The sequence below is a fragment of the Drosophila innubila genome (genome assembly GCF_004354385.1).
Source record: "Drosophila innubila isolate TH190305 chromosome 3R unlocalized genomic scaffold, UK_Dinn_1.0 2_E_3R, whole genome shotgun sequence".
Lineage (NCBI taxonomy): Eukaryota > Metazoa > Arthropoda > Insecta > Diptera > Drosophilidae > Drosophila > Drosophila innubila.
In genome coordinates, this window is record NW_022995380.1 from 30,308,461 (window position 1) to 30,335,874 (window position 27,414).

General features: G+C 31.2%; 1 protein-coding gene and 2 long non-coding RNA genes across 3 annotated transcripts; all 3 read left to right on the forward strand.

Annotated features, from left to right (window-relative positions):
* Positions 1–4,600: 4,600 nt before the first annotated feature.
* Positions 4,601–6,955, forward strand: LOC117792055. Its single transcript, XR_004618140.1, has 2 exons — positions 4,601–4,669; positions 6,908–6,955. It is a non-coding gene; the product is annotated as an uncharacterized LOC117792055 (long non-coding RNA).
* Positions 6,956–7,141: 186 nt separating this feature from the next.
* LOC117792054 lies at positions 7,142–12,430 on the forward strand. Its single transcript, XR_004618139.1, has 2 exons — positions 7,142–7,357; positions 12,130–12,430. It is a non-coding gene; the product is annotated as an uncharacterized LOC117792054 (long non-coding RNA).
* Positions 12,431–12,642: 212 nt separating this feature from the next.
* LOC117789534 (hemicentin-1) lies at positions 12,643–26,662 on the forward strand. The gene is made up of 16 exons (XM_034628566.1): positions 12,643–12,734; positions 13,701–14,020; positions 14,523–14,726; positions 14,789–14,940; positions 16,319–16,463; positions 16,560–16,690; positions 17,120–17,279; positions 18,327–18,496; positions 19,645–19,768; positions 19,848–20,008; positions 20,086–20,227; positions 21,341–21,464; positions 21,552–21,979; positions 22,710–22,924; positions 23,326–23,394; positions 25,860–26,662. Exons 1-16 carry the CDS (start codon positions 12,643–12,645, stop codon positions 25,908–25,910), a joined length of 2,688 nt encoding a protein of 895 aa, XP_034484457.1. The 3' UTR covers positions 25,911–26,662.
* Positions 26,663–27,414: the final 752 nt, after the last annotated feature.

Sequence of the window (27,414 nt, forward strand, 5' to 3'; positions counted from 1 at the left end):
GATGACAATAATGTTGATGATGATGATGATGATGAAGAAGATGATGATCTTCTTCTTGATGATGCTGTTCCGTCTAATTTGGCAGTCAGCTGCTATTAATTGTTGTGTTTGACAAGCAATTCGTTAAAAAACATGAACCGTATGCAAATTGTCCACACTTCAGATTCAGATACGAAATTCAATTCCAATTCCAATCCGAAAGCGAATCTAAATCCAGTCTGACTATTGGGGCACTCCTTCAGATATTGACCATAATAAATGTGCGTGCTGAATGAAACACATGTAACGCATGTTGAAACTAGCTTTTAACTGCTGTTAACCAACAGCAGTCTCAATTTTGCATAGTTACACAGAAACATACATAGATACAAATGTATCTTCAGATAGAGTAGTGTAAGAAATGCTAATGAATCTCATTAGCAACATTAAATTATAACTATCGCATATCAAATACTCTGAAAGGTTATTACTATATTTTATAGCTATCCGATTTCATGTTATATTGTATCTGTAGCATTTAAATTGGCTGATTACAAAATATTCATAAAATAATCCATTAATCAATTAAATGTTTATATTTCTTTAACAGCTATAATAAAAGCATTCATCCAGTTTTAATGATATTTGTTCAGAATACAATAAAGTATTAATTTTGTGGAGAAAGAATATCTTGGATATAAAACGCAATGTTATATATAATAAAATTAAAATCTGCGAAGTTACCTGCGGGTAATTATTTCATTATGAATCTTTTATATATATAAAACTCTTTGTCCTGACTGATTGACTGACTGATCATCGTGAAGCCCAAAATATAAGACCTAGGATTCTAAAATTTTCACAAAACATAGCTTAGACTAATTTATCGAGAAATAAGTAGGAGTTTTGCGAAATTCGAACTGGAAAGGGTGTTGAATTGGGGGTCACTAGCTAAAATATAACACCTAACTCTTTCATGGTATAGTCACATATTCATATCGTCAGATATAATGTTAAATTAATGTATTTTTGGACAAAAAAAATGTTTATAATACTGTGGCTCATTTATATAAATAAAATATATGTATTTAATATTTTTTTTTGATAAATTTTTGGTTTGATTTTTATACCTTTAAAACAAAAATTTTTTCCCACAATAGATTACAAATTGAGTCACATATTTATAATACCCTCTGCAAGGGCATAACAATGAGTTTCTAGGAAAGTGCTGTTTTACGCTCTGTTGTTCTTCTTATTCTTCTGGGCACGCGATCAGAACGTTTCAAGTTTCCCTCACAGCAGATGCAGATACATTTGGAGTTGGAGTTGCAGTTGCAGATACAGATACATTTACAGCTACAGCTACAGCGAGATCATTTTGTTTACATACTTATGCCATTGACTTTGCTATTTTTACATTGCAGCCCGTAACTTCTTTCAATTCTAAACATTTTGTATTTTTTCTAGCTAATTTGCTTGGCGTTCCTCTTGTGCTTCATCCACTTTTTTTTTATTGAAAGAAGTCGAAGAATATTTATTGATGATGCTATGACCACAGCTATTTTATGTGATGCCTCCCACCAAAAATAGACCACAAATCCCCGAGTGCTGCGTCCAAAATTAAAAGCCAACAACGAGCTGCATTTAGGGAATCGCACAGTGGGATAAATCGCTGAATAAGCTTATATAAATTAATACTTATCTTAGAAATTAGCAAAAATTTTAATTATGCAATAAATAATATAAGGTAACTTAATAAAAATATAAGGTAACTTAAGTTTTTTAATTTATGTTGATATTCAAATAAATTTTAAGTATTTTATAATAAGTCAAATATATTTTTAATGCTTACTTTTGAATATCCTACTTTAAAAATCACATAAAATCATATTATATATTATGTTCAGGAGCTTTTATTTTGGAAAATCATTAACATCCAAGAAATTATTTTTTTTAAATAGCTTTAACTTAAACTTTAACCAAACAATTTTTTTTAAAGTAATTTTTTTGCAAATAAAAATAAATTTTCTTTGTATTGCCCGTATCGAAAATTGTCAAAACAAAACTTGTTGTTATAAAATTTTCAAAGTTTATTGCTTTTGAAAATTCACATCTTTAAAAATATCGATATTAAAATATTATAATATTCTAAATAATTATTGAAAAGCTGCTAGAAGTATTGAAAATCAAGTAGATTAGAAAAATTATCATGTTCTACTTATATTCGAAAATTTTCAATAAATATAAGCTTATCTAGATGGTTTTTCCCACTGTGAATTGAACCAAGAATCACTTGAGAATTCTCACACCTCATTCCTCTCCCAAGGAGAAAAAGTTCTATAGCTCGTGCTTTTGATCTGTTTAGCATTCCGTGGCACATCAGAAAGTCGTAACTATTGACAACAATTGCACCGCGGGGAATGAGGAACTAAAAAGAAGAAGAATAAGAAGAAAAGGAAGAATTATCTGAAAGACTCGTGTATTTGTTTGCATTAATTTGTATATGTTACGATAACGATTTAATGCACACGATGTTCGATTGTAGACCAGGTGATTGCACTCCAACATTATATGGGTGGCCACAGTGCCTACCATTTCTCTACTTCCCCAACTTCAGGCAGTTCATAGAGAAAGAGGCGCGTAAACTCATTCTTTAGTACTTCCCTTCGAAATATCGAAATCTTGTGAATATGGCACATCAATCACTTTATAAGGCACAACAAAGCCACACATGAGGAATACCATCTGTTCTCTGGCATTTAACTGAATTATTTTCTTGGCCAAAACGAAAACGAAAACAAAAACAACAACAAGGAAAAAAATGTAAAATGCAATATGAATATGAATATCAACTTCAAAAGTTGAAGTATCTATTCGTATTTACTCATCGAGCTCACTTTATTGATTGATGCCACAATCATAGGATCTATAGATATGGAAATTTATAGCTGGAAAGTCATTTATTAATTCCACATTTATTTATGTTCGTTTATAGAAACATGCATCTAGATATTCATTGATTGATGCCACTCAGAAAACTCTCAACTTTAGAAATTTCGAAAAAAAATGTAATATGAAAATTCGAAGAAAAAATTTGATAACTGAAATACAAAAATTCATCAAATATAGTTTTATATTATCGCAATACATTCACATGTTAAGTTAAAGTTTTCTAAAACTTATTAGTAATTTATTCATAGTTTTTCAACCTCAATAATTGTCAGACATTTGAACTTAACATAAAATACATAAATCATTTCTAATAGAGACTCTTTGCAGTTTAACAGCGCATTAACAGTCTGTTATGCTACTTACGATATTCAAACTCTGTTATAAATTCGAATATCGCCAAGTTTCGTGTCGATTTTCTCTTTGTCTCTGTTATGTTCGTGTTTGTTTCTCGCTCTTTTTTCAAGTTCGAAAAATCAAAACAGTTCTTGGAGCATTTTAACATAAGAGAAGAGTTTGGAATATGTTACTATTACTATAAGCTGGAGTTATGAAAAAAATAAAGCAATCAGTATTTATAATATCTTTAGTATACAAATAAATAATATTAGCGATTATAAAAAATTAAGTATAATTTTTAGTTAAAACAAAAATGTAAAAAAATTATAAAAATTAGAAGTAATTTACAATGTAGTCACAAAATGCATATTAATTTAAAAAATTCACAATGAACTTGCAAGTGTATCTATTAGGTTTATTTTTTAAGCATTTAAGTACTCAAAATTTAAGCATATTATTAAAAATTTATTGGCTAATAAGTATTTTGAGTCAAGTGAAAATGTATCTCCGATACGAACAGCAAGTAACAAGTGAATCTGTAAGACTTAGGATTATATTTAAAAGAGTTCCAATTGAATGCAATTTAAACAGTATTAGTATTAACATATCAGTGAATTAGTTTATTTTATCTATATAAAAAAAAATAAAAATAAATGATATGAAATTTTAAATTTAACCAAAGCGTTGAAAACTTCACAAATGTATCTAAAATATTTATTTTAACTAACAACAGCATCTTTTGCTTTGAGTACTTTGATATTGTAATGTATCTTTTCAAGTAGCTGTCAAGTGCAAATGTATCTCAGAAGTAAACTGAAGTAACAAGTGTATTTGTGAGTTGTAAAATTAAACTCACACGCAACTTCAGCAAATGTGTGCTCAAAATGTATCTAGAATATTTTCTTAAGTAAATATTTTCTTAATTTGATATTGAAATGTATCTCAGATGCAAATTGAAATAACAAGTGTATTTTTTAAATGTAAAATTATATATTTACAAGCAATTTCAGCAGTTGTGTGTTCAAATATTTATTTTAGTAAAAAAATTTATCTTTTACTATAAAGTCTTTGATTTTGTAATGTATCTTTTGCCCGCCAAAATGCAGCTGCAAATTTAACACACATTTCACTCTTTGGCTGCCTGTCAGTATTTCGTACTCACGCGCTCTCTTTCTCTCTCTCTCTGTTTCGGTTGAAGAGAGCATAGAAGTTCGAATTTCGAAAAATCAAAGCGTTGTCGGGGACGGAGAAGAAATCGCGACTGCCGCAGCAGACGAAGATACGAAACGATTGGAACGACGAGTGCGATGTTGAAGTTGAGTCGTGTATCCAGTAGATACGCGAAGCTATAACGGTACACATGTTGCTAACGGACACTGTGAATGCCGTGAATTGTCAAATAGTGAGAATATATTCAAAAACGCTGAAATGTAGCCCAATGCGTACGCTTTAGTTTATCCGTTTAAAGCATCGCACACACACACACACACATCAATACACACACACACACCCGCACACACACATACAAACGCGCTTTTATATGTGTGTGTAAATTTGTGAAGATATTTGTGACTTCTGCCATTTCTGGTCACTTTGAAGTGCTTAACAAAATAAAACCCGTGAAAATGTAATAATAAATTTTCATGATTTATGCATTACAAAATGCATACAAATATTAATAAAATATTAATAAGATTAATATATGCTTGAAGAGCTTGAATTGAGTGTTTAAAGTGCCAACTATGCTCATACAGTGCCAGCGAGAATAAATTTAACAAGGATTACCTCAACCAAAAAAATAAATCAAATGAAAAGCGCTAAATTTAAATATATTAATGAAAGAACAACAACAACAACAAGCAATGCCGTGTTTTGTTTTTGTGACTTTGAAAATCGCTACAGTTCAGTTGAGTGCGAGTTGAAGCCGGCTTTTAGCCAGCTCTGGTCTTGGCCAGGCTAAAAAGGCTGCTTTGCTGCTGCCGTGTCGCGACTTCGTCGATAATTGGAATTTACGACTGTGGCATAAAAAGCGGAGCTATACAGACACAAGGATAAGCCCAAAGCACGGCCCGTGGAACGTGTGGCTTCAGCTCCAGCTCCAGCTCCAGCTCCTGTCACCCTACTAGCCCCCACCCCTTTCCCCCTTACCGGCTACCTCCTTTTTCCTGCCTCTTTTCCCTGACTCCCTGCACCTTTTTTCTGCCTCTTTGCTGACTCTTTGCTTGTTTGGCGTCGGTTGACGGTAACGGTTACGGCAACAGTGACTGTTTGGCTTTCCCCCCTCCAATATACCGCCTCCCCCTCACCCCTGCTCTTTACCCCTCTTCTTTTCGACAGTTTTGCCGTGTACGGAGCTTTATACCCTTGCAGAGGGTTTTATAATTTTGACCCGCAGTGTGTTACGCATTAAAATAGGCGTGGCAGACTCCATAAATATATATATATGTATATTTGCTGGATTAGGATGAGAAACTGAATCCGTCTGTCTGTCCCACTGTACTTTTGTTTCTTTGCCGTCTGGTCTCTTATTTTTAAAGCTATCTTAATATCTGCGCCTTATTACTGCAGTTAGTACATATGCTAAAATTAACTAAAAAAAATCACTATATCATATATCATATATAGAAATAAATGTTCGAAAATCAACCCTTAGTATGAACAACTTTATTGTCTTTTAAGATACCGCAATTAATTTCATAAATTATGTTTCTTATATTAACTTGTGCATACTGACCAAATTTTGCTGAAATCGTACTACTTTATCATATAGTTCCATAAGAACGAAAAAATGAATATTAGGTTTTAATATGAAAAAATCTGTTGTTTCTAAAAATATTTTAACCAATCTCACAGATTGTTTACTTCAAATAATTTTATACATTTTGACAAATTTGCTATCAAATCGGACTACTATATCATATATCTGCCATAGAAACGATTTAATAAAAGTTAACTTTAAGGCTGAAAATCTTTATTGTTTCTTGAGAAATCTTAACCAAACACACATATTATGGATTTAGTCTTATATTATATATCTTGACCAAATTTGGTAATTAATTAAATCGGTATACTATATCATATAGCTGTCATAGAAACGATCAATAGAAAATTAACTTTTAGTATGAAACACTTGATTATTTCTACAGATATCTAAACCAAACTCACAAATAAGGCATTTGAAAGTATCTTAAAAGTCCTGATCGAATTTGGTTAAATACGGTTCACTATATTATATATATTATTATATACAAAACAGTCAAAAATTAAGTTTTATTGTGAAAAACTTTGTTGTTTCTTGAGATATCTTAACCAATCTTACAGATTGTGTATTTGGTATAGTCCTAGATTTGCAGAACTATTATATCATGAAGCTGCCGTAGGAACAATCAGTTGGAATAAACCACTCTGCAAGTGCATCAAATCTGCGACATATCGAATAGAACCTATTTTTCTTGATATTTTTTTTTCTTCACATTGTCGTTGTTGTTGTCGTTGTTATTGTGGTGGTTGTTGTTGTTGTTGTTGGTTCAATTGGCCTGTCAGAGACAGGCGCTGATTTGTTATGGTAATAGTTGTCAAAACGGCAGAGAGATTCGAGAGATTCGAGAGATCTTTAATGTCACTTGATTACACTTGGCAGTAAATAGTAACAAGAAGCGAACAAACGAGTCTAGTGAATGGTGCAAAATGAATAAGAATGTGAATATGAGTATGAGTTGGAGCCAAAAGTGCAAAGCATAAATCTTGGCCAATTAAGTGAAGAAGTGTCTCATTAAGGCAGCTCATATATTTCAAAAAAAATCCATTGATATATAGTATATATATAAATTATATATAAAAGTGTCTTCCTTTTGAATACCGAATACAGATTCAAAATCAACTCAGACAGCGTGTCGCGTATTTGATTTGAAACTTAAACTAAAGCTAACCAACTGTTGGCAGTAAAAAGTCTCAAGTCAAACAAAACATAACAAAACAGTTCATCCATTAAAGCCAAGCTAATAACAATAAAAAAAACTGTAGCAACAACAACATGGAATATTGAATGAATTCAACGTATGCACATATATTAACTTGGAGAACTTTTGCGGTGAGTTATCAGACCCAAAACTTATGCTACTCTTGAAAATTTATGCTCATATCTGCATAATCGCAAATTAAGCTACATAATTAATAAGCCAAGAAAACCTCGGATGCTGTCAGCTGTTGATTTAGCACCTTGATGGCCATATCAAGTGGATTGTGGATTGTGGATTGGCCAGCACATAAAACCTTTTTATACACTTTGCCAGGGTATTTCAACTTAGTCAGTCAATCTGTCTCAGCAGCTGATTTATGAAACTTATGTTTTATTTTGGAAATGAACAACTTCTTTGTCTTTAAAAATAACTCAATGAAACTTAAGAAATCTTAGTAATAACCAAAATAACATAGTCTGAAAAAGTTTTTTCAAAATCAGACAACATTATGGTAAAGCTGTCATAGTTTCCTTGTTTTAAGGGATATCTTACTGTAACTTAAGAAATTTGACAAATTATCTAAGTTATTTATTCTAATTCTAATAAATTCTAAGTAGCTAAACTCTATATGAAATTTTAATATTTTTACATCCATTCTGTTAAAACTTACTAAATCCCGGAAATATTATACTTTACGAATCTTCAATAGATTTGTTAATATCATAGGATTTGTACAAAATATATTAATTTTCTACACAGACAGTTAGTTCATTATTTTTATTTGTCCAATTTTAAAATAATATTATTTAAAAAATAAAGAAAATTCGATCATATATACATATATTTTTTTTTTTTTTTTATACGCGGGGATTTTTATTTTCACTCAGATTTAATGCAATAGATTTGGAAATAAGAAATAGGAAAACTGTGAATGTTTTGTAGCTTTCTAAAACGCTTAAAAAAGGATTTTAAGCAGTTTTTATGTACGGGGATTTTTATTTCATTCAAATGTTATGCAATAGATTTGGAAATAAAAAATATAAAAACTTTGAATTTTTTGTTACTTTCTAAAAAGCTAAAAATAAGATTTTAAGCAGTATGAAAAGAGGAAACTCAGTTAAAGACTAGACAAAGTTTTTTGCGGAAAGAATAGTGAAAATAAGTTTGCTTAATAAAATTGACTTTAAACTAAACTTAATAAGTGACTAAAATAAATGTTTGTTATCGGCGTCATAATAAAGTGTATTAAGTTGTTAGCACTGCTGAGATAATTATTATATTCTGTTGTATATATATGTATTATATACAGAGGCAGATACATGCGTAAATACTTGTATCTATATACATTTTGGGTTTGTATCTGTACGTGCCACTGCGTACCGAAAAGTATCGATGTCTGTAATCTTAATTAGCAACACGACAGAGAAACCGAAGCTGAGGGGGAGAAGGGGGGAATTGGGCACAGGGAATAGTTGACTGGTCACTGAGCGGACAAAGGGGGAACTGAGGCCAAGGGGGGGGCATTTGGTGACTGGCCAGCACTCAACCTAAACATCTTTTAAGCATTTTTAAGCGTTGTATATAATTTTCTCAAATATAAAAAAACAGAAAAACGACAAAAAAACGACAAAAAAAATTACTGAAACCGGTTTGTAGCATTTTGAAGTGAGGCTGGGGTGTTTGGTTGCAAATGGCCAACAAATAAACAACAACGATTTGAACAAAGCGACGTCAAAGCGACCGACACGCCTGCTTATAACCTGGCCAACTGAAGGAGCTAAAAAGCCTCTCATATGTTATGAGTATAGAGTGGATTGCATATTAAATATGCCTATGCATATGATGTTCCTCAAACCAGGACAGACTGTAGTTGGCGCCGTTGTTGTTGCTGTTGTTGTTGTTGTTGTCACCTCTGGTTATGGATATTTTAAATGCAAATATGAGTATCTTTTTTGATCTGCTTTCAAGCTGAGACAAATTCTCACCTTGATGTAACAGAATCCAAGTGAAAAACACCTCAAGGCAATAAATATACATTTTGGCTGATTTCTTTGCGGTGTGAGGAGTAAAGTGTTTTTAATTGCTTCGATTAGAAACCGTTTAACACTATAAAAGATGCCAATTTGAAGCAACAATTTATTTAATCACATGAATTAACATAATTTCTCTAGGGAAATATTTAAACTAATTAAAAACATGAAAGAAAAGGCAATTCTTTTCAGTTCATTAAGCTATTAAAGTTGTTTATAATAAATAATTAATTTATAATTACATTACTAGCGGAATTTTTGAAAAATTTGAAAATATTTAACGCTATAAAAGCAGCCAATTTAATCGAGTGAATTATTAACATTTTATTTTTCTCTATTGATCAATTTAAAATTTGAAATATTTTCTGTTTTCCTTTAGAATTCAATCTAATTAGAATTTTTTTCAGTTTATTAAACTATTTAAATTGTTTTTATTAAACAAAAATAAATAACTAATCAATTCCACATTCATCTAATATTTTGAGTGTGATTAGAAAACATTTAAGACTATAAAAGATGAAAATTTAAAGCAACAATTTAGTTAATTACTTGAATTAATTCTTTTATCTCTATGGAAATATTCAAAATTAACACAAATTCTCTGATCCCTTTGGAATCATTCCAACTAATTAAAAACATAAAAGAAATAAATAAAAGGAATGGTTATCAGGCCATTATGCTATTAAAATTGTTTATAAATGCGAAACAAATAATTAATAAATCAACGCTGCTATTGTTTCATTATTATTAGTATTTTCCACTCTTTGTGGCGACTGTAAAAATAAGAAATAAAAAAAAAAACAGATAAAACCTAATGAATTTTGAATGAGCAAGAATTCAAGTTCAGTCATCTATGATTTGTATTCGAAATACGAGTATAAACCTAACCGGTTCACTTTGCCATTTAATAATAATAAAAAATAAATTGAATATGAAATGCTGAATAACTGGCCAAATACCCTTTGTCATTAGACAGACAGACAGACGGACAGACAGACAGACAGACAGACAGACAGACAGACAGACAGACAGATAGATAGCTACATAGTTAGTTAGTTATTAAGATGGATGGATGGATTGTGTGCTTAGTCTTGAGAACTGGAAATCGTAGGTCACATTTAAATAGTCAAATTGTGAATGTATCCGAATATCGTAGTAATTAATTAAGTTTTAATATTAAATGTCCATAAAGGGGCATTATGACCATAACTTTTGATTGCCAGTAGATGGATGGATGGATGCTTGATTGGCTTAAAAATCTTGGAAATTTTTGTGGTAACCCATAATTCAAGTATATAATATGTTATCAGCTTGTATCTAAATTGTAGTTCTTTTGACCATATGTTCATGTGTTCAGACACCAATTTATGGTCAAGATGCGAAAAGGGGAAACTACAAAAAAAAGAAGGTGTGTTCTGTTCACTTTCATAATCCAATAACAAAGTTATTTTCGGGCTGAGCTGCTGTCAGTTTTGGCAGTGCGAAATGACTTCACATTTTTAAAGATATTTTGTTGACAGTTGAGATTGATCTGAGATGTGAGAAACGGGTAAATGGGTATGAGAAATTGAATGATTGAACGCAATAACGTCATGTATTCCATGCTTACTATGAACTCATACATCACAAAGCCTTAATACATTGTATTCCCATATTTAATCATTTTGCCCACTGTACATCCGCTCGATTGCCACGAATATTGAAAAAAAAGAAACGCCAGCAGCAATAAATCACTTAATTCGAGCTACGAGTATTTCATAAAACATATAATTTATTAAGATCCACAAAAGCCTCAACTAAATTGTAATCGCAATTTCCAAAAAGGTTTTCTCTTTAGACCTAGTTTTTAGCTATTGAAAGCAGAAGTTATTTTTCCAAAGTGATTACCAATTTTTAGCTAACTCTTTATTATTTGAATTTAATTATTTGTTTCATATTATTTGAGTCTTTACTTTGTTTTTAATGTCTACTGTCAAAAATAAAATTTAATTAATTTGCCTAAATCAAAACTTAGCTAACCCCAAATAATTTAAATACAATATTGTATGTTGATAAACTGTTATTTTTGTTAAAAAATATGTATTTCAATGTTTATGAACATGTCAATTATATTTAAAAGAATTTCCTTTAAGCCAGTATAAAATAGTAATTAAAATTCCAATTTACAATAGTTTTCATGACACCTGTAATAATTGCTTAATATTTGTAGAATTTTATGAGTTTCTTTAATTTTTGGATATTGATTGCAATTTATTTTGTTCTCGATTTTTGCTGTGGAAAACAAATAAATATATAGAATGCAAATTGTCAGTTGCATTTCTGTGATTTTGATTTATTATGACAAGTTTTAAATTATACCAAAATTATTATTATACTCTTCCACAAGGATACTCTAACAATTTAATAGAACGTAACGCATTAAGTATGGGATGCTCTTATTAATAAAAATTGAGAATTTTTTATTTATAAATTTATTATAATTAGATACAATATAAAATATTATGCCTTCGATGTCAGAAATTTATTTAATCAATTTCGGAACTATCATGAGCAAATTTCTAATTTTCAGAGTAAAAGACGGCTCTTTTTTTCTCGAGTGTAATGCTAGGATATTATTTATTATGTCTATAGACATTTAGATATTTAAAACTGAATCGATGCTCTTGAATAAAGCTAAATTGAGCTATTGTCTTGTTTAAATCTTTCGCTATATAAATAATCAATAGCACTATATATAGTATATTTTCGAACTAAAATAATTTTTGAAAAAGCATTTAATATTCGGCTAGCCGAAGCTATTTATGTTTATATTGTAATTTAAAAACATGTCATTTTCATGAATTGATTGCACTTGCACTTTGCTATGTCTACAGTCGGAAAACTCATTGGGAAACTCATCGGGAAACTCCACGTCCAACTCATGCCCAAGGGAAAGATGGCCAACAAGTTGTCAGAAGCATCTGGCCAAATGGAAGCAACTGCAATAAAGAGTTAATACGTATGAGAATATGAGAAAAGTCAACTTCCATTAACAAGCACAAAAAAGTAACAAATTTAACAAGCAACCAGAGAGAGAGAGAGAGAGAGAGAGGCAGAGCAAGTGCGAGTGAAAGAGAGCGATGTATACCGAGTTCAGCTTAAAGCAGCTCAAGGAGAGGGAGACGGAGGAGACGGCAGAGAAGGAGCATCAAATAATTCAACATTATCAGTTAAATTATCACAGAAAAGTCAAGAGAACACAATTCTCCTGGTGCCTGGGAATCTGTTTGCTTCTGGCCAATTGGAGGCAATCGGATAGTTCCTATTTGGAACCAGATGAGCTGATCCATGAACTGGATCGTCCAGTGCCATTGACATCGGTTCAAGGTGTGCTCGGCCGTCAGGCGATGTTGCCATGTGACATAACGCCAATGGAGCGGGATGATGCCGTCTATATGGTGCTCTGGTTTCGAGAGGGAGACGGCGAACCCATCTACAAGTGAGTTGGCAACGTTAATGTTCATGTTAATGACTTGGGCTCATAATAATAAAACTTAAAATTAAATTAGTCAAATTGATTTATTGAGCTTATTTTTATAAACATGAGAACCCAGATTACAAATAGAAATTTTTTTTAACTATCTAAGAAATTTTTTTTTTTTTAAGCTTGTACTTTTGTTAGTATTCTAGCATTTTGAATTTTTTTATTATTTTTATTTCATCTTATTGTGATACATATAAAAGCCCAGAATACAAAAAAAAAACTTTAAAAATTGGCATACAAAAATTGTCTAAAATAAGCGCATTTCTTTAGAGGGGAACTTGTATTTTTCATAATTTTTGTTTATTTTATTAATTTATTTGTTGACGAAGACAAAGAAAAACCTGAGCACTTGAGCAAACTTGAGCATTATAAAATTTTTGGGCTAGATTTAAAAAATTTAATTTAATTATTTTTTGTTTTCTTTTTAAGCTTGTATTTTTCATATATACTTGAGAATTTTCAAATTTTGTACCATCTTTATTTTATTTTATTTTAATACTTATCAGGCCCCAAAATATAAAAAAAATTAAAATTGTTAAAAAATAAATTGTCTAATCCTAAACTTATCTTATCTTATCTTATCTAAACTTATCACACCCCAAAATATAAAAAAAAATTAAAATAGTTAAAACAAAAATTGTCTAAATCGACTTCTTTTTATTTTTGTTGACTATCTTTAATCTTATTTTATCAAATAAGTTCTGAAATAGCAATATTATATTTTTGCCATATGGGCTCTCATAAGTATAATTAAAATTTTGTTTTGGGAAGACTTTTTGTTTTAAGCGATTAAAATTTTTAATTTGTTTTAGTAATTAACTTTAAAGCATACTTCAAAGATAATTTATTTTATTATTTTAATATCATTTTTAATATTATTATGCATACAAAAATAATATAAATCATGTCTTCTTTTTCCAGCTTTGATGTGAGGGGTCGTCAGTTTGGACAGGCTCGTTTATGGTCCTCGCCATTGGCCTTTGGACCCAGAGCGCATTTCAGCAGCACATCGCATCCTGCGCAGCTGAAAATCGACACGGTTCGAATTGAGGATGAGGGCGTTTATCGATGTCGTGTCGATTTTCGTAATTCACCTACGCGAAATCTGAAAATAAATCTAACCGTTATTGTGCCCCCGGATAGACCCATTATCTATGAGCCCAACAGGCATGACAAGACCAGCAATGTCGAGTCCTTCAACGAGGGCAACGATATCGTCCTTGCCTGCGAGGTTTCCGGTGGTAAGAGAGCCTGTTTTTTATATTTTTCATTAGAGATTTTCTTTATTAAAATTTTGTAAATAAAAATATAAAACTTAAGAATTTATTTGAAATTTCCTAAACACTTTTTAAACTCAAAATAAAATTGACTACTGAGATTCGTCACAATAACTGGAAAGGCAAAAAAAATTTGCTATTTTTGGGAAAAATATAAAACTCAAAAAATAATTATTTCATTGTTGTTATAATCATTATTTTACGAGCTTTAATTTTAAACTCAGATTATAAGATTAAAAATAATATTTGCTTATAAAGTATAACTAACAAATATAGTATTATTTTTCTTTGTAAATCAATAAGAATTATGATAAAAATGCTTAGATTAAAAGTTTGCTAAATATATGATGATTTTTTCCATAAAAAAAAACAATAAAAATCATTATTTACAGTGCCTAGTTTTATTCCCATTGGCCTAAACTTAACAAATATTGACATTATGTTGTTGTCTGTCTAATTACCACAGGTCGACCCCGTCCAAATGTCACCTGGTACTTGGACAACACCGTCATTGATGAGACCTTTGATCAGCGTGCCGATGGCAAAACCGTTAATCATTTATCCTATCCCAATATTGGTAGACAACATCTCAATGCCCGTTTGGTTTGTGTGGCCAGCAATACGAATTTAACGCCGCCCAACAACAAGGTCGTCATACTGGATGTCAACTGTAGGTGGCAAGTGAAGCAGCTAAAGCGCTTGGTATTATATTTTGTATGTAATTGCTTTTAGTGAAACCTGTTGCCGTGCACATCCTGACCAAGGATCGCTTTGTATCCGCGGATCGCACCTATGACATCGAGTGTAAAAGTTCGGGCTCGAAACCGCCGGCTTTAATCTCCTGGTGGAAGGCCAACAAGCAGCTGAAAAAATTCACCAAGAATGTAAGTTACTTAACACTAACTCAATATTTAAGGTTGAGAGAAGTTTTCCAAGTTAAAATAGTAATTTTTAATGTATCATATTCAAAGAAACTGACTTAGTCCTATCCAAATATCTGCCAGTGAATACTTTTATAAGAATAACAAAATCAATATCAAAACAAATCTAGAAATAAACTATTAAGAAATCAAGATATGCATGAAAAATAAAGGCAGCTAAAACTAACAAGTTTAAATACAAATTACCCAATTAGATTTTAAATAACTTTCTCCTACATATTATTTAACAGACTATTTTCACGACTACTCACATTTGCCACATTTGCTCACATTCGAATGTGGCTCATATTTGGCTTTCCACGACCAAATGTGAAACTGTTAAGACATCCAAAGCAAATCAGCTGTTCGGTTTCTGTGCACAAATTATAAAAAGCTGACAATAATAATAATAATAATATTTATTTTGATATTATAATTGGCGCAAATTTAATGCCTACCATTTTTATTATTGAAGAAAACAGCTGGTTGAGGTGATAATTGTTTTTTTCACGAGCTTATCGATAAACATCTCGTGTTCGAAAAAAAAAATTTTGAATTTCGCCGGGGCGAATGGCAAAAAATCTTCACATTCATAATGAATGAACCAAAATGATCATTCGGATTTTGTACTGAAATGAAGTCCACATTCGGGCCAAAGGATGAAAATGGCGTCGAATGAGCCAAATGTGCTGTCGTGGAAATAGGCTATAAGCCTATTCTGTCTACTTAAACACTTTAAATATTAAAGTATCTACATCACTGCAATAAAGCAGCTAAAGAAAATGTTTTTATTAATTAAACACCTTTCGATTGTTGTTCTAATTGAAAATAATTTCATTTAATTAAAGACTCCACCTTGAAATCGTAAAACTTTCTAATGATATTAAAATTTGTAAATCAAACAACATTTTTCCCCTTAGATTCCCTTTAGTCAGCACCAAACCTTTTCTATTCCAATGAAGACACTAAGGGTTAAAGTTTTCAAGCCCTTCAACTTCTCAACCCTTCAGTTAATTAAGGAAACAAATCTACTCAATACTCAATAGTCAATATTCACTACTCAATTTGTGTTGTTTATTTTGTGAATAAGCTCATTACTTATTGATCAGCTCTCGCACATAGATTAAGTATACCGAGTAGTACATATGTATGGGAAAGAAGAAGAAGAAAGAAAGGATGTGCGGTGCCTTATAATTGCTGCTATTTTCACTTTCACTTTACCCTTCAGCTGCTTTCTTCCATCGTTTCCAATTCCTTTTGCGTTCTTCATTATTCATTTCCTAATGGACTCTGTTTGCGCTTCTCTCCACTTTTTTTTTGTTGTTTTCTTTTTTTTTTGTAGTTTAATGAGCCAGACAATCAATCCCTAAGTATACTGACGTTTACACCCAGTCGGGAGGACGATGGCAAATATTTAACATGTCGAGCTGAAAATCAATTCATCGATGGCAGCTCCATCGAGGACAAATGGCGTCTCATTGTGCACTGTAAGTAACCGACTCTAAAGAGAATTCTAATTACCACCAAATTTATCTATCTCTACCTGCTCTTTCTCTACATAAACTAATGAAATCTGTTTGCAGACCAACCAACAACGGTGTTAAAGATGGGCTCCTCCTTGAATCCGGATGACATTAAGGAAGGCGACGATGCCTATTTTGAATGCATTGTGCAATCAAATCCGAAACCCTACAAGATGTCCTGGTTCCACAATGTAAGCAATAATTATTGGATTAAAACCTCAATTTCAATTACACATAGCGAAAGAAACGAGTATATGGTATTTTAAACTTGATTATTCACCAAAATTTGAATTGGGCATTTATATAGCAAAAAATTGTATAAGAATTTAAGTTTTTGATATTAGATTTTACAAAATTAATTTTTTTTTTTTTAATATAAAATGTATAATCTGAGTCACAAACTTATATAAAGAATTTTCATAGTCACTTTAGAGTTTTACTTAATTTCACATTATTGAATCTTACATTAAAATTTTAATATTTGCTTGGTAAATTTTTCAAATACCGAAAATACTTAATTTCAGTTCATTAGTACTAAGTTTTCTCTCTGTGTAGTTATTGGTTTAAATCCTGAGTTTCATTTACCTTAAACTTAACCTTAATTACAACCATAACATTAGGGCAAGGAGCTGCAGCATAATATCTCCGTGGGCATCATATTGTCGGATCAATCGCTGGTCCTACAGAGCGTTTCGAGGGCCTCGGCGGGGGACTACACCTGCCTGGCTGTCAATTCGGAGGGCAAAGGCCTCAGTAATCCGGTCACATTGCGCATACGCTGTAAGTACTACCACATAGGGTTTCTGTCAAGTCAATCTGACTATCAAAGACCCTGTACAAATGAGTATTTTATTTTCGATGAAATTTTTAAAAGATTAAGCTCCTAGTTTTGAGAAAAAATCTAAATTTTAAGAACTGTCGTTTACAAAAAAGTTTTGAGAGCCAAAAAAAATCTGGAAAATATAAGACGATCTTCTTATCAAGTTTTTTACTTTGTAGCTCCGCTGTTTTCTTCTTCTTCCTTTGGTTCGTCGCTGCTTAAAATTGTTTCTTGAATATCTACCGAGCTTATTAACCAAAAGTAATGAAATTTTAGGGGCTCATCAAGAAAGTGGCTATTTTTATTTGTGTCAAATTTTAAGACTACAGCTTTGAAATTACTCTTGTTTTTCATTTTTTTCATTAGGCAAAATTTTTAAATAAACTTTATTTGCTGATGATATATAAAAACCTACATAATCTAGTTCTTATGATCACAGAGACTTAAGTGTTTATATAGATGATCAGATGGAATATATGTTTATACACGACTCCATTTTCCCTTTGAAAAACTTAACATACCACTGTTACGCTTGAAGTACAGGGTCTAAAAATGGTTGAAAATGTCCAAATGAACCACAATTTGGCATTGACTATCGTCTATGTAATTTACAATTTAATCCTTGAGCCTTGGCTCCTAATGCATTTGCCTGTCTGTGGGTTCTGACTCCACAATTTCCACAGTGCTGTTGGCGACAGTCCAAAAGCAACCCGAGCCAAAGTCCAACCAATCCCTTACCCAATCCCTTCTCCCATTTACCATTACCCATTTACCAAGCCACGTTAATGACCAAGATTATGGCGCAATGAATGCATTGCCTGACTTTGGCTAAAACGAACGTTAACTGCATTTGCCCAAAACTTGAAATTAATTCATAGAACTTTTAAAGAGACTCCAACTACAACTACAACTCCAATTCGGACTACAACTCCAATTTCAATGCCGAGCACCTTAACAGGGTATTAAATATTTCAATAAATGCTTTAATTATTTATTTCGGCCCATAGACGCGCCCATCTGTGCCATCGAGCATGAGGAGCTCTTGGGCGCCCTCAAGCACGAGACGCTGCCACTGAAGTGCGAAGTGGATGCCTCTCCACCTGCCGACTCCTTCCACTGGACCTTCAACTCTTCGGGGGAGCAAACGGAGCTACCCGCCCGTCTTCATTCCAGCGAGGTGAGTCCTAAACCAACTAAACTTTTAACAACACTATTGTCCTTTGCCCGCAGATAAAATACTCATTTTAAATATATGTACATGCATTTTGAGATCCTTTTACAACTTGAAACAGTCAAAACTTTCTTTATATATATATATGTACATGCATTTTGGGATCCTCTTACAACTTAAAACAGTCAAAACTTTCTTTATTTACAAACGATAAAGATGCTATTAAGTGGAATGATTCAAAATATTAAAAGCAAGTTTTCAACATCAAAAAATCTGTTCTATCTTCAAAAATTTATTTGTTATGCCAGTTTTCCGGTTTCGGTAGCCAAAAAAGAAAACACTTAAATGTTCCTAAGGATTCTACGCGTTTACTCCCCAAAATGTGGGATCCTAGTTTTTCAAGTAACTGCGGTACAGGTGTTTTATAAACCAGGTTTTGAACACAAATTTCAAAAATAAACTTGATCTGTGAATTTTGAACATTTAAAATGACCAAATTAGCTAAATTTGAAAAGAAATATAGAGAAAAATTATGAATTTTAAGAAAATATATAAATTTAAAATAAATACATACAAAAAAAAACAAAAAAAAGTTTTTGCTTGGTTTATATTTTTATAATGAGCTTTTTAATTGAATTTAAAATTTTTAAATTTTAATTAAAAAATTTGCTAAATCTAGCACTTTAATAGCTAATACATTTTAATTGAATACTATAAAATAAATAGTATTTTTTAATACATACCAAACAAACCAAAAAATGTTTTTGCTTGGCTTATATTTTTATAATGAACTTTTTAATTAAATTTAAAATTTTTACATTTTCACTTAAAAATTTTCTAAATCTAGCACTTTAATAGCTTATATTGAGAAATTCTCAATTTGGTTGCTCTAGCTCTTTTAGTCTTATAGACTGTAAAGCCTGCGACATACATCACAACGAATATAGTATACCCTAGTACACTACCAGTAATGGTTATTCATTAATATATAGAACACTAATTACTATAGATAGGGTTGCTCTCAAGTGCCTCTACAATAAAATCTAACGAAATGCAAGCTGTACTTTTAGTGTTGTATATTGAAGAGATTTGTAGAACCATTAAGATATTGTGATATTGAGTTATTAAATAATTGAACTTTTGACCTATTGCAGACGGGCATGTCGAGATTGAATTATACGCCCAGCTCGGATCTGGACTATGGCACAATTTCCTGTTGGGGCAAGAACTCAATTGGACTACAAAAGAGTCCCTGTGTCTTTCAAATTGTGGCTGCAGGTAAACAATCAACTTCAACAGCAACTTGAGCTGACAAAACCACAGTGAAACTTCGCTACAATAAACTGTCGCTTTACAGGTCGTCCATTTCCATTGCAAAATTGCACTGTAAGCAATCAGTCTGTGGATTCACTTCAAGTTGACTGCATCGAGGGATTCGACGGAGGTTTACCCCAGAGCTTTATGCTTGAACTGGTCGAATTGAATTCACTGCGCTTGGCCAGAAATATAACAGTCACTGTAAGTGCTTAACAGATGTTAACTTCATGCTTAATTGCTTTATTAATTTTTAATTTTATTATTATAATTAAATATAGCACACGCCGGCTACATTTCTCATTGAGAATCTGGATCAGGCAGCCACCTATCGCATGATCATCTTTGCAGTCAATGTCAAAGGTCGCTCCGAGCCAATAATCATTGATGACATTAACTTTAAGGGCGTGGCTAAATTAACAGGTGAGTTGACAAAATTATAAGATGAAATTTAACAGACTTGGAAGAAGTACAAATCCATAAAGTTATGAAAAGAATGAACAAAAAATAAATTGAATATAATTTTGTTCATCCTTTTAGACTGTAAATAATTTTAAAAAAATATTCAAAAAGAAAAGCCAATTTTTTTTATTAAAACTTGAAAGTTTAACTATGATTTGATGGTGCTAGCAAAGTTTATGAATTTAAAATAACAAAATTAGTATTACTAAAACTTTTAATTTTTCGTTGGTTACTACTCAAATTATTTTAATTTAAGCTCAATCATAACTTCAACATTTCTTCAATTAAAATTAAAGAGAACAATATTAAAAAACAAAATCGTAAGAATTGGGAAACTGTTGAACTATATCCTAAGGGTCAAATATTATGAAAATATCTTGTTAAAAACGATTTGGTTCATTCTTTCTAAGAACTCACTTTTAAATATCGACACATGCTTTTTTTTATTTCTGCAAATTGTTCAAAAATATTGCTGTAAAAAAACACTTTTATCTGATCTTTTCAGTAAAAAATTCACTGCTTTTAAATAATGTTTGTAGTACAATAAATTGAGATAAATTCTCGCTACCTCGATTTTTTTTTAAATCTTTCATTTTTTAAATTGCCAAACCGTAATTTATTTATTAATTTTGTTTCTTTCTGGCGCCAACGCTTTTGGCGATGTCTTGCCAAATCTCCAGGCAGAGTTTTTTGCCCAAGAAGACATTGGATTAATCAAATATCACTTTCCCAAATTCCTGAGTGGGCCAGCTTTTTTATTACTTTATATTTTCTTCTACAACAATGTGAAGGTATTTTATTTAAAAGACCACATTAAATACTCTTATCAAAAATTAAATAATTTACAGTCGATTAATTTATTACAGTTAAAAAATAATTTTAAAAAAATCAGATTTTAATTGGCAATTAAGTTATAATATAAAATATATAAATATATAACAAAATTTCTAATTCTGCAGAATTAATTTTAATGTTTTGTTATATTTCCCTACCTTTTTTTTTGGGAACTTTCTTGCTGAGGTCTTTTGAATAAATATGTCTAACAAACATTATCTTATTATTCAATGTTTTCAGGTAGCACCACGGGTCTTCCCATTCCGCTTTCTCCAGTTCTAGCCGGAGTGACGCTCTTCTGTGGACTCCTATTCGCCATATTCTGCATCATTCTGGCGGCGATTTACAGACGGTTCTCCAATCGGTATGTTTAATGAACGTTTAATGGACACGTTTCCTCTGCTAATGCAGACCCGCATTTCGCATTTCGCATTTCGCATTTGAATTGCAGCCGCAACGATAATAATCTCAAAGCCGTTAAGCACACACAATTAGCCATACCATCAGACTGCCAACTGGATCCGTTGCGTCCCAATCAGCATGCAAATGGCCAGGGCCAGGGCCAGGGACAAGGACAAGGGCAAGGGATGGGAATGGGCATAGGAATGGGTGTGGGTATGGGACATGGCCAGGAACAGTCTCACCACAGTCTGTTGCCGATTAATTGTGATAATCGAAATGCGGTCGAGTGCGGCAACTTGGGCAACGAATTGAGCCTGGACGGTGGGACGAGAACATCTCCAAGTGGTCATGTTCTCACCATGTCAATGGGCAGCGATACATTGCGTTCCACAGCGCGTACTCGGCCCAGTCAACAACTGCTTGGGGATCAGGCCGATATAGATGACACGGATCCCGATGTTATACCCAATCAGTATGGTAAGCACATTGAAAAGCTAATTACAAGCGGAGCTAATACCGAAATAAATATCATTCAAATGTTCACAATAATTTTTTAATTAAAAAAATTGGTATTCCACTTCTCATAATTTCAAATGTTAAACACAAGTTTTTAACTCTTTTTAAATATTTGCTTTTAAGTATATTTGAATAGTCTTGAGCTTCTGATTTCTTTTAGTTTGGCAAAAAAAAAAGTCCGGAACAATTTAAACATAAGAAATTGATAATGAGTCGAGACTTGCATTAAAATCATAGCCATGATCCTAATGGGGAATACATTTTTTTTTAAGAAATTAAGAAAATTTAAGTGCATAATGAATTTAGATGCCGAATCAAGATACAAATGACATTTTCTTTGAAAATCGGTTCAGTTTTGACCAAGTTATGACATTTTGAAGTTTGTCAGATTTTGAATCTATCAACTTTATAAGAAAATTAATGGTCTCAGAATCAAGTTTAAAGTGCTCTTTTATAATGCAGAATGAATTTAGAGGTCGAATCATGAACGAAAAAAAATTCCGTTTGAAAATCGATTTAGTTTTCACAATGTTATGAAAGTTTAATGTTGGTCGAGCCCTTGACCTAGCAACTATGCCAGCCAAAGGTCAAGTTTTCGGTATTATTTTTTTTTTTGACTTCAACTAAATTCAAATATATTTCACTTAGCTGAAAAGTTTAATTAATGTATTTTTTTTCGATTTCTTTTTAGAAAAAAGGCCTTTAAAGGCACTTGTGGTATCCCCAGGATTTGCCAGTCCCTCGACGCGACTGATGCAGCGGGATTACTGCAACAGTCGAGATGCCGAGCATCTGAAGAGCACTCCCGAATGTATGGGAGGTGGTCCAGAGGCCAGTACAATTGGCCTCTTAAGCAATTCAGGCAATGAAGTACTGCATTATACCTTCCGCCCAAGCAAACAAATTGTAAGTCTAAATAAATAAATAAGTAAATAAATAAGTTTGATTTTTAATTAGGCAAACTTATCTCTTAATTTTATGCGACTTTATATTTAAATGAGTAAATTATCATATTACCTTTATCATTTTTCTAAGAGTGAGAAAATACTTAAATGTATATTAAATCAATTGCTGTTCATCAAAAATATAAAGGAATATTTATTTTGAACAACTAAATTTACTTTATATATATTTTAATATATAAAATTTTATTGCAATCTATTATTTAAAATTTCAAGCTGATACATACATACGATAATAATGCATTAATTTAAAAATTAAGTAATTATTTAATTTTTTTAACAGAATTATGTAATAAGTAGAGAAACATATTGACATTTACTATATATTTTAATGACATTCGACAGAGCTATGCCACTCTCAATAAGAAAGGCATAACAACCTGTAGTCCGCCACTGGGATCGTTGACCTATAATGTAAGTACATCGACGCCCTCATCCTCATATCATCTAACACCGCAGCCAATGGAGGTCAGTTTGCTCAGTCCGAACAACGCATCGTCATCGGTGACATCGTCATTAAGTGAATACCGATTTCGACCGGAGGTTGTCACCACATCGAATCGCATCCAGGAAAGTTGTATATAAGAAAGCAAACATCATTATCCATACTATATTTAAATTCAAGCAAAATAAATCAATGTACTTATCCCATATGCCTAAAGTACGAGTATGTGAGTGTATAAACTGAATAATAGAGAAAGCAATGCTAATTTGTAATAATACATGAATATCGTATCGTATCGTATCGTATCGAATAATAACCCCAAAACAACAATTAAATCAATAACTTATATATATATATATATATATCAGGGAATAACACCGGAACCGGTACCGGAACCGTTAACCGAAACTTACCGTTTCATTTTTAGTACCGCAACTGAAACCGTAACCAAATGAAAATTCTCTGTCAAGAACCGAATACCAAAACGTTTGCACCGGTACAGTTGTGGTAAAGTTTCAAAGTCAAAGAGCTGTCCAACTTCCAACTGTCATAACTTGATCAAATCTGACCCGATTTTCAAACGGAATGTCATTTTGATCATGATTTGGCCTCTAAATTCATTCTGTATTCAACTTTTGTTCATTTAGAAAATTTAATTATTTTCGACCAAAATTCGATTTCAATGCCAAGGGTCCCCCCTTTGAAATTTTGAAAATTCAAAATTTTAAATCTCAAGTTTTCACTTTTAATCAACTCCTTATATCGTAATTAGTATAAAACAACACTTTAAACTTGATTCTGAGACCTTTCATTTTTTTGTAAAAAATCATATAAAATTGAACAAATATTTTGACTTGTAAAGTGTCTAAATCCGAAGTCTGACCAACTTCAAACTGTCATAACTTGATCAAAACTGAACCGATTTTTAAGCGGAATGTCATTTTGATCATGATTTGGCTTTTAAATTCAATCTGCATTTAAATTTTATTAAATTCTTAAAAAAAAATATTTTTCTCTAGATTCTACTAGATATTGATTTCGATGCTAAGGGTCCCCCCTTTGAAATTTCGAAAATTAAAAATTTTTAATCTCAAGTTTTCACTTTTAATCAATTTTTTATATCGTAATTAGTATAAAACAACACTTTAAACTTGATTCTGAGACCTTTCATTTTTTTGTAAAAAATCATGAAGAATTGAACAAAAATTTTGACTTGTAAAGTGGCTAAATCCGAAGTCTGACCAACTTCAAACTGTCATAACTTGATCAAAACTGAACCGATTTTCAAGCGGAATGTCATTTTAATCATTTTTTGGCATTTTAATTCATTCTGCATTCAAATTTTATATTTATATATATTTATACCTATATTTGTTTCGGTTTGATTCCCTGATATATATAGATACATACTATTTACATATATATATATATACATATTTATTTGTATGGTTTGAGGCAAGACTTTTCTAAATTTTAAGCATTTCTGTTGCATTAATTGTTGTTGCATTAATCTTCAAACAGGTAACAATGCCAAAAGTGTGACTCGTTTTGTAAATACTTTTAATTAACTCGTTGTCGTTTCGTTGTAACTAAGTCTACTACTTCTGCTTAACAAGGCTGCAAATTGATTCTGAAGCTCGACATCATTAAAAATATACTTAAAAATTTTAATTAAAACTGTTAAGTCTAAATCATTTCATATTAAATGTGAAAAATTTTGAATTAAAACGTTATTAAATAAAGTCAAACTTAAAATTATTTAATATTTATTGAAGTTTTGATTGAACTTTAAAAAAAAAAATTAATTCAATGTCTCAATCAATTTTAATTGCTTTTAAAAAACTTGAATATCTTTGAGCTTAGATTTAAATTAATTTATTCCAACTTTAAATCATTTCTTATTTAATTGAAAATAATTCAATACCTATGAATTTATTAAAAATTATTTATAGTTAAAATGATTTCTTATTTTGTTTGTGCAATAACTTCAAATTTAAATTTCAACGATTCTGTGAGCCAAGTTTTAAACCTCGAGTTCAGTAGCGATCCACAAACGAAAACGTTCGACTTTAGCGAAGACATGAACCAGAATCGAAAGTCTTGCAGCCTTGTCAGTAGTACTCCAAAAAAGTAAAAACATATCCGAATATCTGTTGTTTTAATTCATGACTTGATCGATTCACATACATATTTACATCTCTATGCATACATATCCCCGGATCAGAATTCCAGAAGCTGCGATCATATCTAAAAAGAAAACAAACCATTTTGCTTTAACAAAAGATAATGCTTATAAGGCCAAAAAAAACCGTGGTAAATGTTGTCAGCCTAAAAAATAAATACACAAATAACAAAATCGAAAGAAAAGTATTTCCAAAAATTTGAGAGAAATTTCAACTAATTTATACCCTGATATCCAATTTAATCTAAACAGGACCTGCACTCTTCCAGACCTAACAGAGTTCTGCGGGAGTCACATTTCTGAGTAACGATATATCCCTCCCTGTCGTACTATATCATATTATATGTATCCAATCTCTATGAAAGTATTATCAATTGATTTTTAAACGAGTTTAACTACTAGCCACAAAATGTGTTGAATACCTATGTGTAATTAGACATATCTAACTATAAGGCATAATAATTGTAAATAGATCGATTATATATAAGTATAAGTATATTTAGAGATGGATAGCATTGAATTATCGATTAGTTGAATGGTAATCGAATGTCTTCATATTAGCATGAATGTTTTCCTGGAACTTATTTGTGTACTGCCTAAATCAAATCGCAACGATAACGATAACGATCAATTTATTGATAACTTGTAAATAAAATGAAATTGTTTGTTATCACAAGAAAGGCTCCCCAAAAATATAATTCGAATAAGATATTATTGTTAAGTATATAGAACAATTGAAGTCCCCGCTAAATCTATAATACTTATGTTCTGGCTAACTGTGTCCTCACTAAAACTTATATTAGTTAATGATAATATTAATGCATTGGCATTCTATACAGACTTCCTAATTATACCTATAGTATATATAGATACATATATGCTTCGTATTCGAAGGAACACTGTTGACGACACAGTCTAGCCAATTAGTATGTGCATGAGTGTGTGACTGACTGAGTGTGTGTGTGTGTGTATGAATGTGTTTCTGTTTTAGACTCAATATTTCTAGGCCAAGAAATGTGTATTTGTATGTGTGTTAAACTTAAGCTGAAAGCAAACGAAAAATAAATAACTTCAAAGATTAGCATAAATTGTCGACAAATATAATAGTTTTTGTATAACTATTCTAAAGAAAGAAAAAAATACTATTAAATAAATTACAATTAATATTAAAAAAAATAAATATATACTGAAATTTGTTCATTTATTTGCTGTTGTTGTTGGTGGTGGTTAAAATCGTCGCTTTGATAAGCACTTGGGCAGCAGGAGGCATTGCGGACACAAACCTAACTCCTGCGGCACTAGTACTTAGGAAAGCAAAACGCTCCATTTTTATAGGGTAAGTACAACTATATATTTGTAAGTACACTTAAAAAAAAATATTTAAAAAAAATTATATTAAAAAAATAACATATATATAATTAATTGTAGCTAAAGCTATGATTCTCTCTGTATATATATATATAGCTAGTCAAGTAATTGTTTTGTCAAAAAAAATAATTTCATTTATCTTATTTTGTACAAAAAAAAAGTATTTTTTGTAAGATCGTTTTTAAATTTAAATTAATTTAACTTGTCAGAAATAATACCTTACGTACTGTATATTTTGATTTTTAGCTTACTGCGTTTAAAGTTTCTTACAGCTGGCATCCACATTGATCAGATATCAGGTATAATTGGCATCCACATATTAAAATAAATAAAATCTGAAATTTAAATTTAAAGAATAATTAAAATTTTAGCTTTTACAAAAATTAGCAATTTTAAAAAGAAACAGAAATTTCTTACTGCGAGTGAATCACATTCCAAA

Coding starts and splice junctions, on each gene's coding strand:
- LOC117789534 (XM_034628566.1), top strand. CDS start 12,643: ATGTTGCCATGTGACATAACGCCAATGGAGCGGGATGATGCCGTCTAT. Junction 14,727..14,788: donor CGTCATACTGGATGTCAACT/GTAGGTGGCAAG, acceptor AATTGCTTTTAG/TGAAACCTGTTGCCGTGCAC. Junction 23,395..25,859: donor TGGGATCGTTGACCTATAAT/GTAAGTACATCG, acceptor TAATCTAAACAG/GACCTGCACTCTTCCAGACC.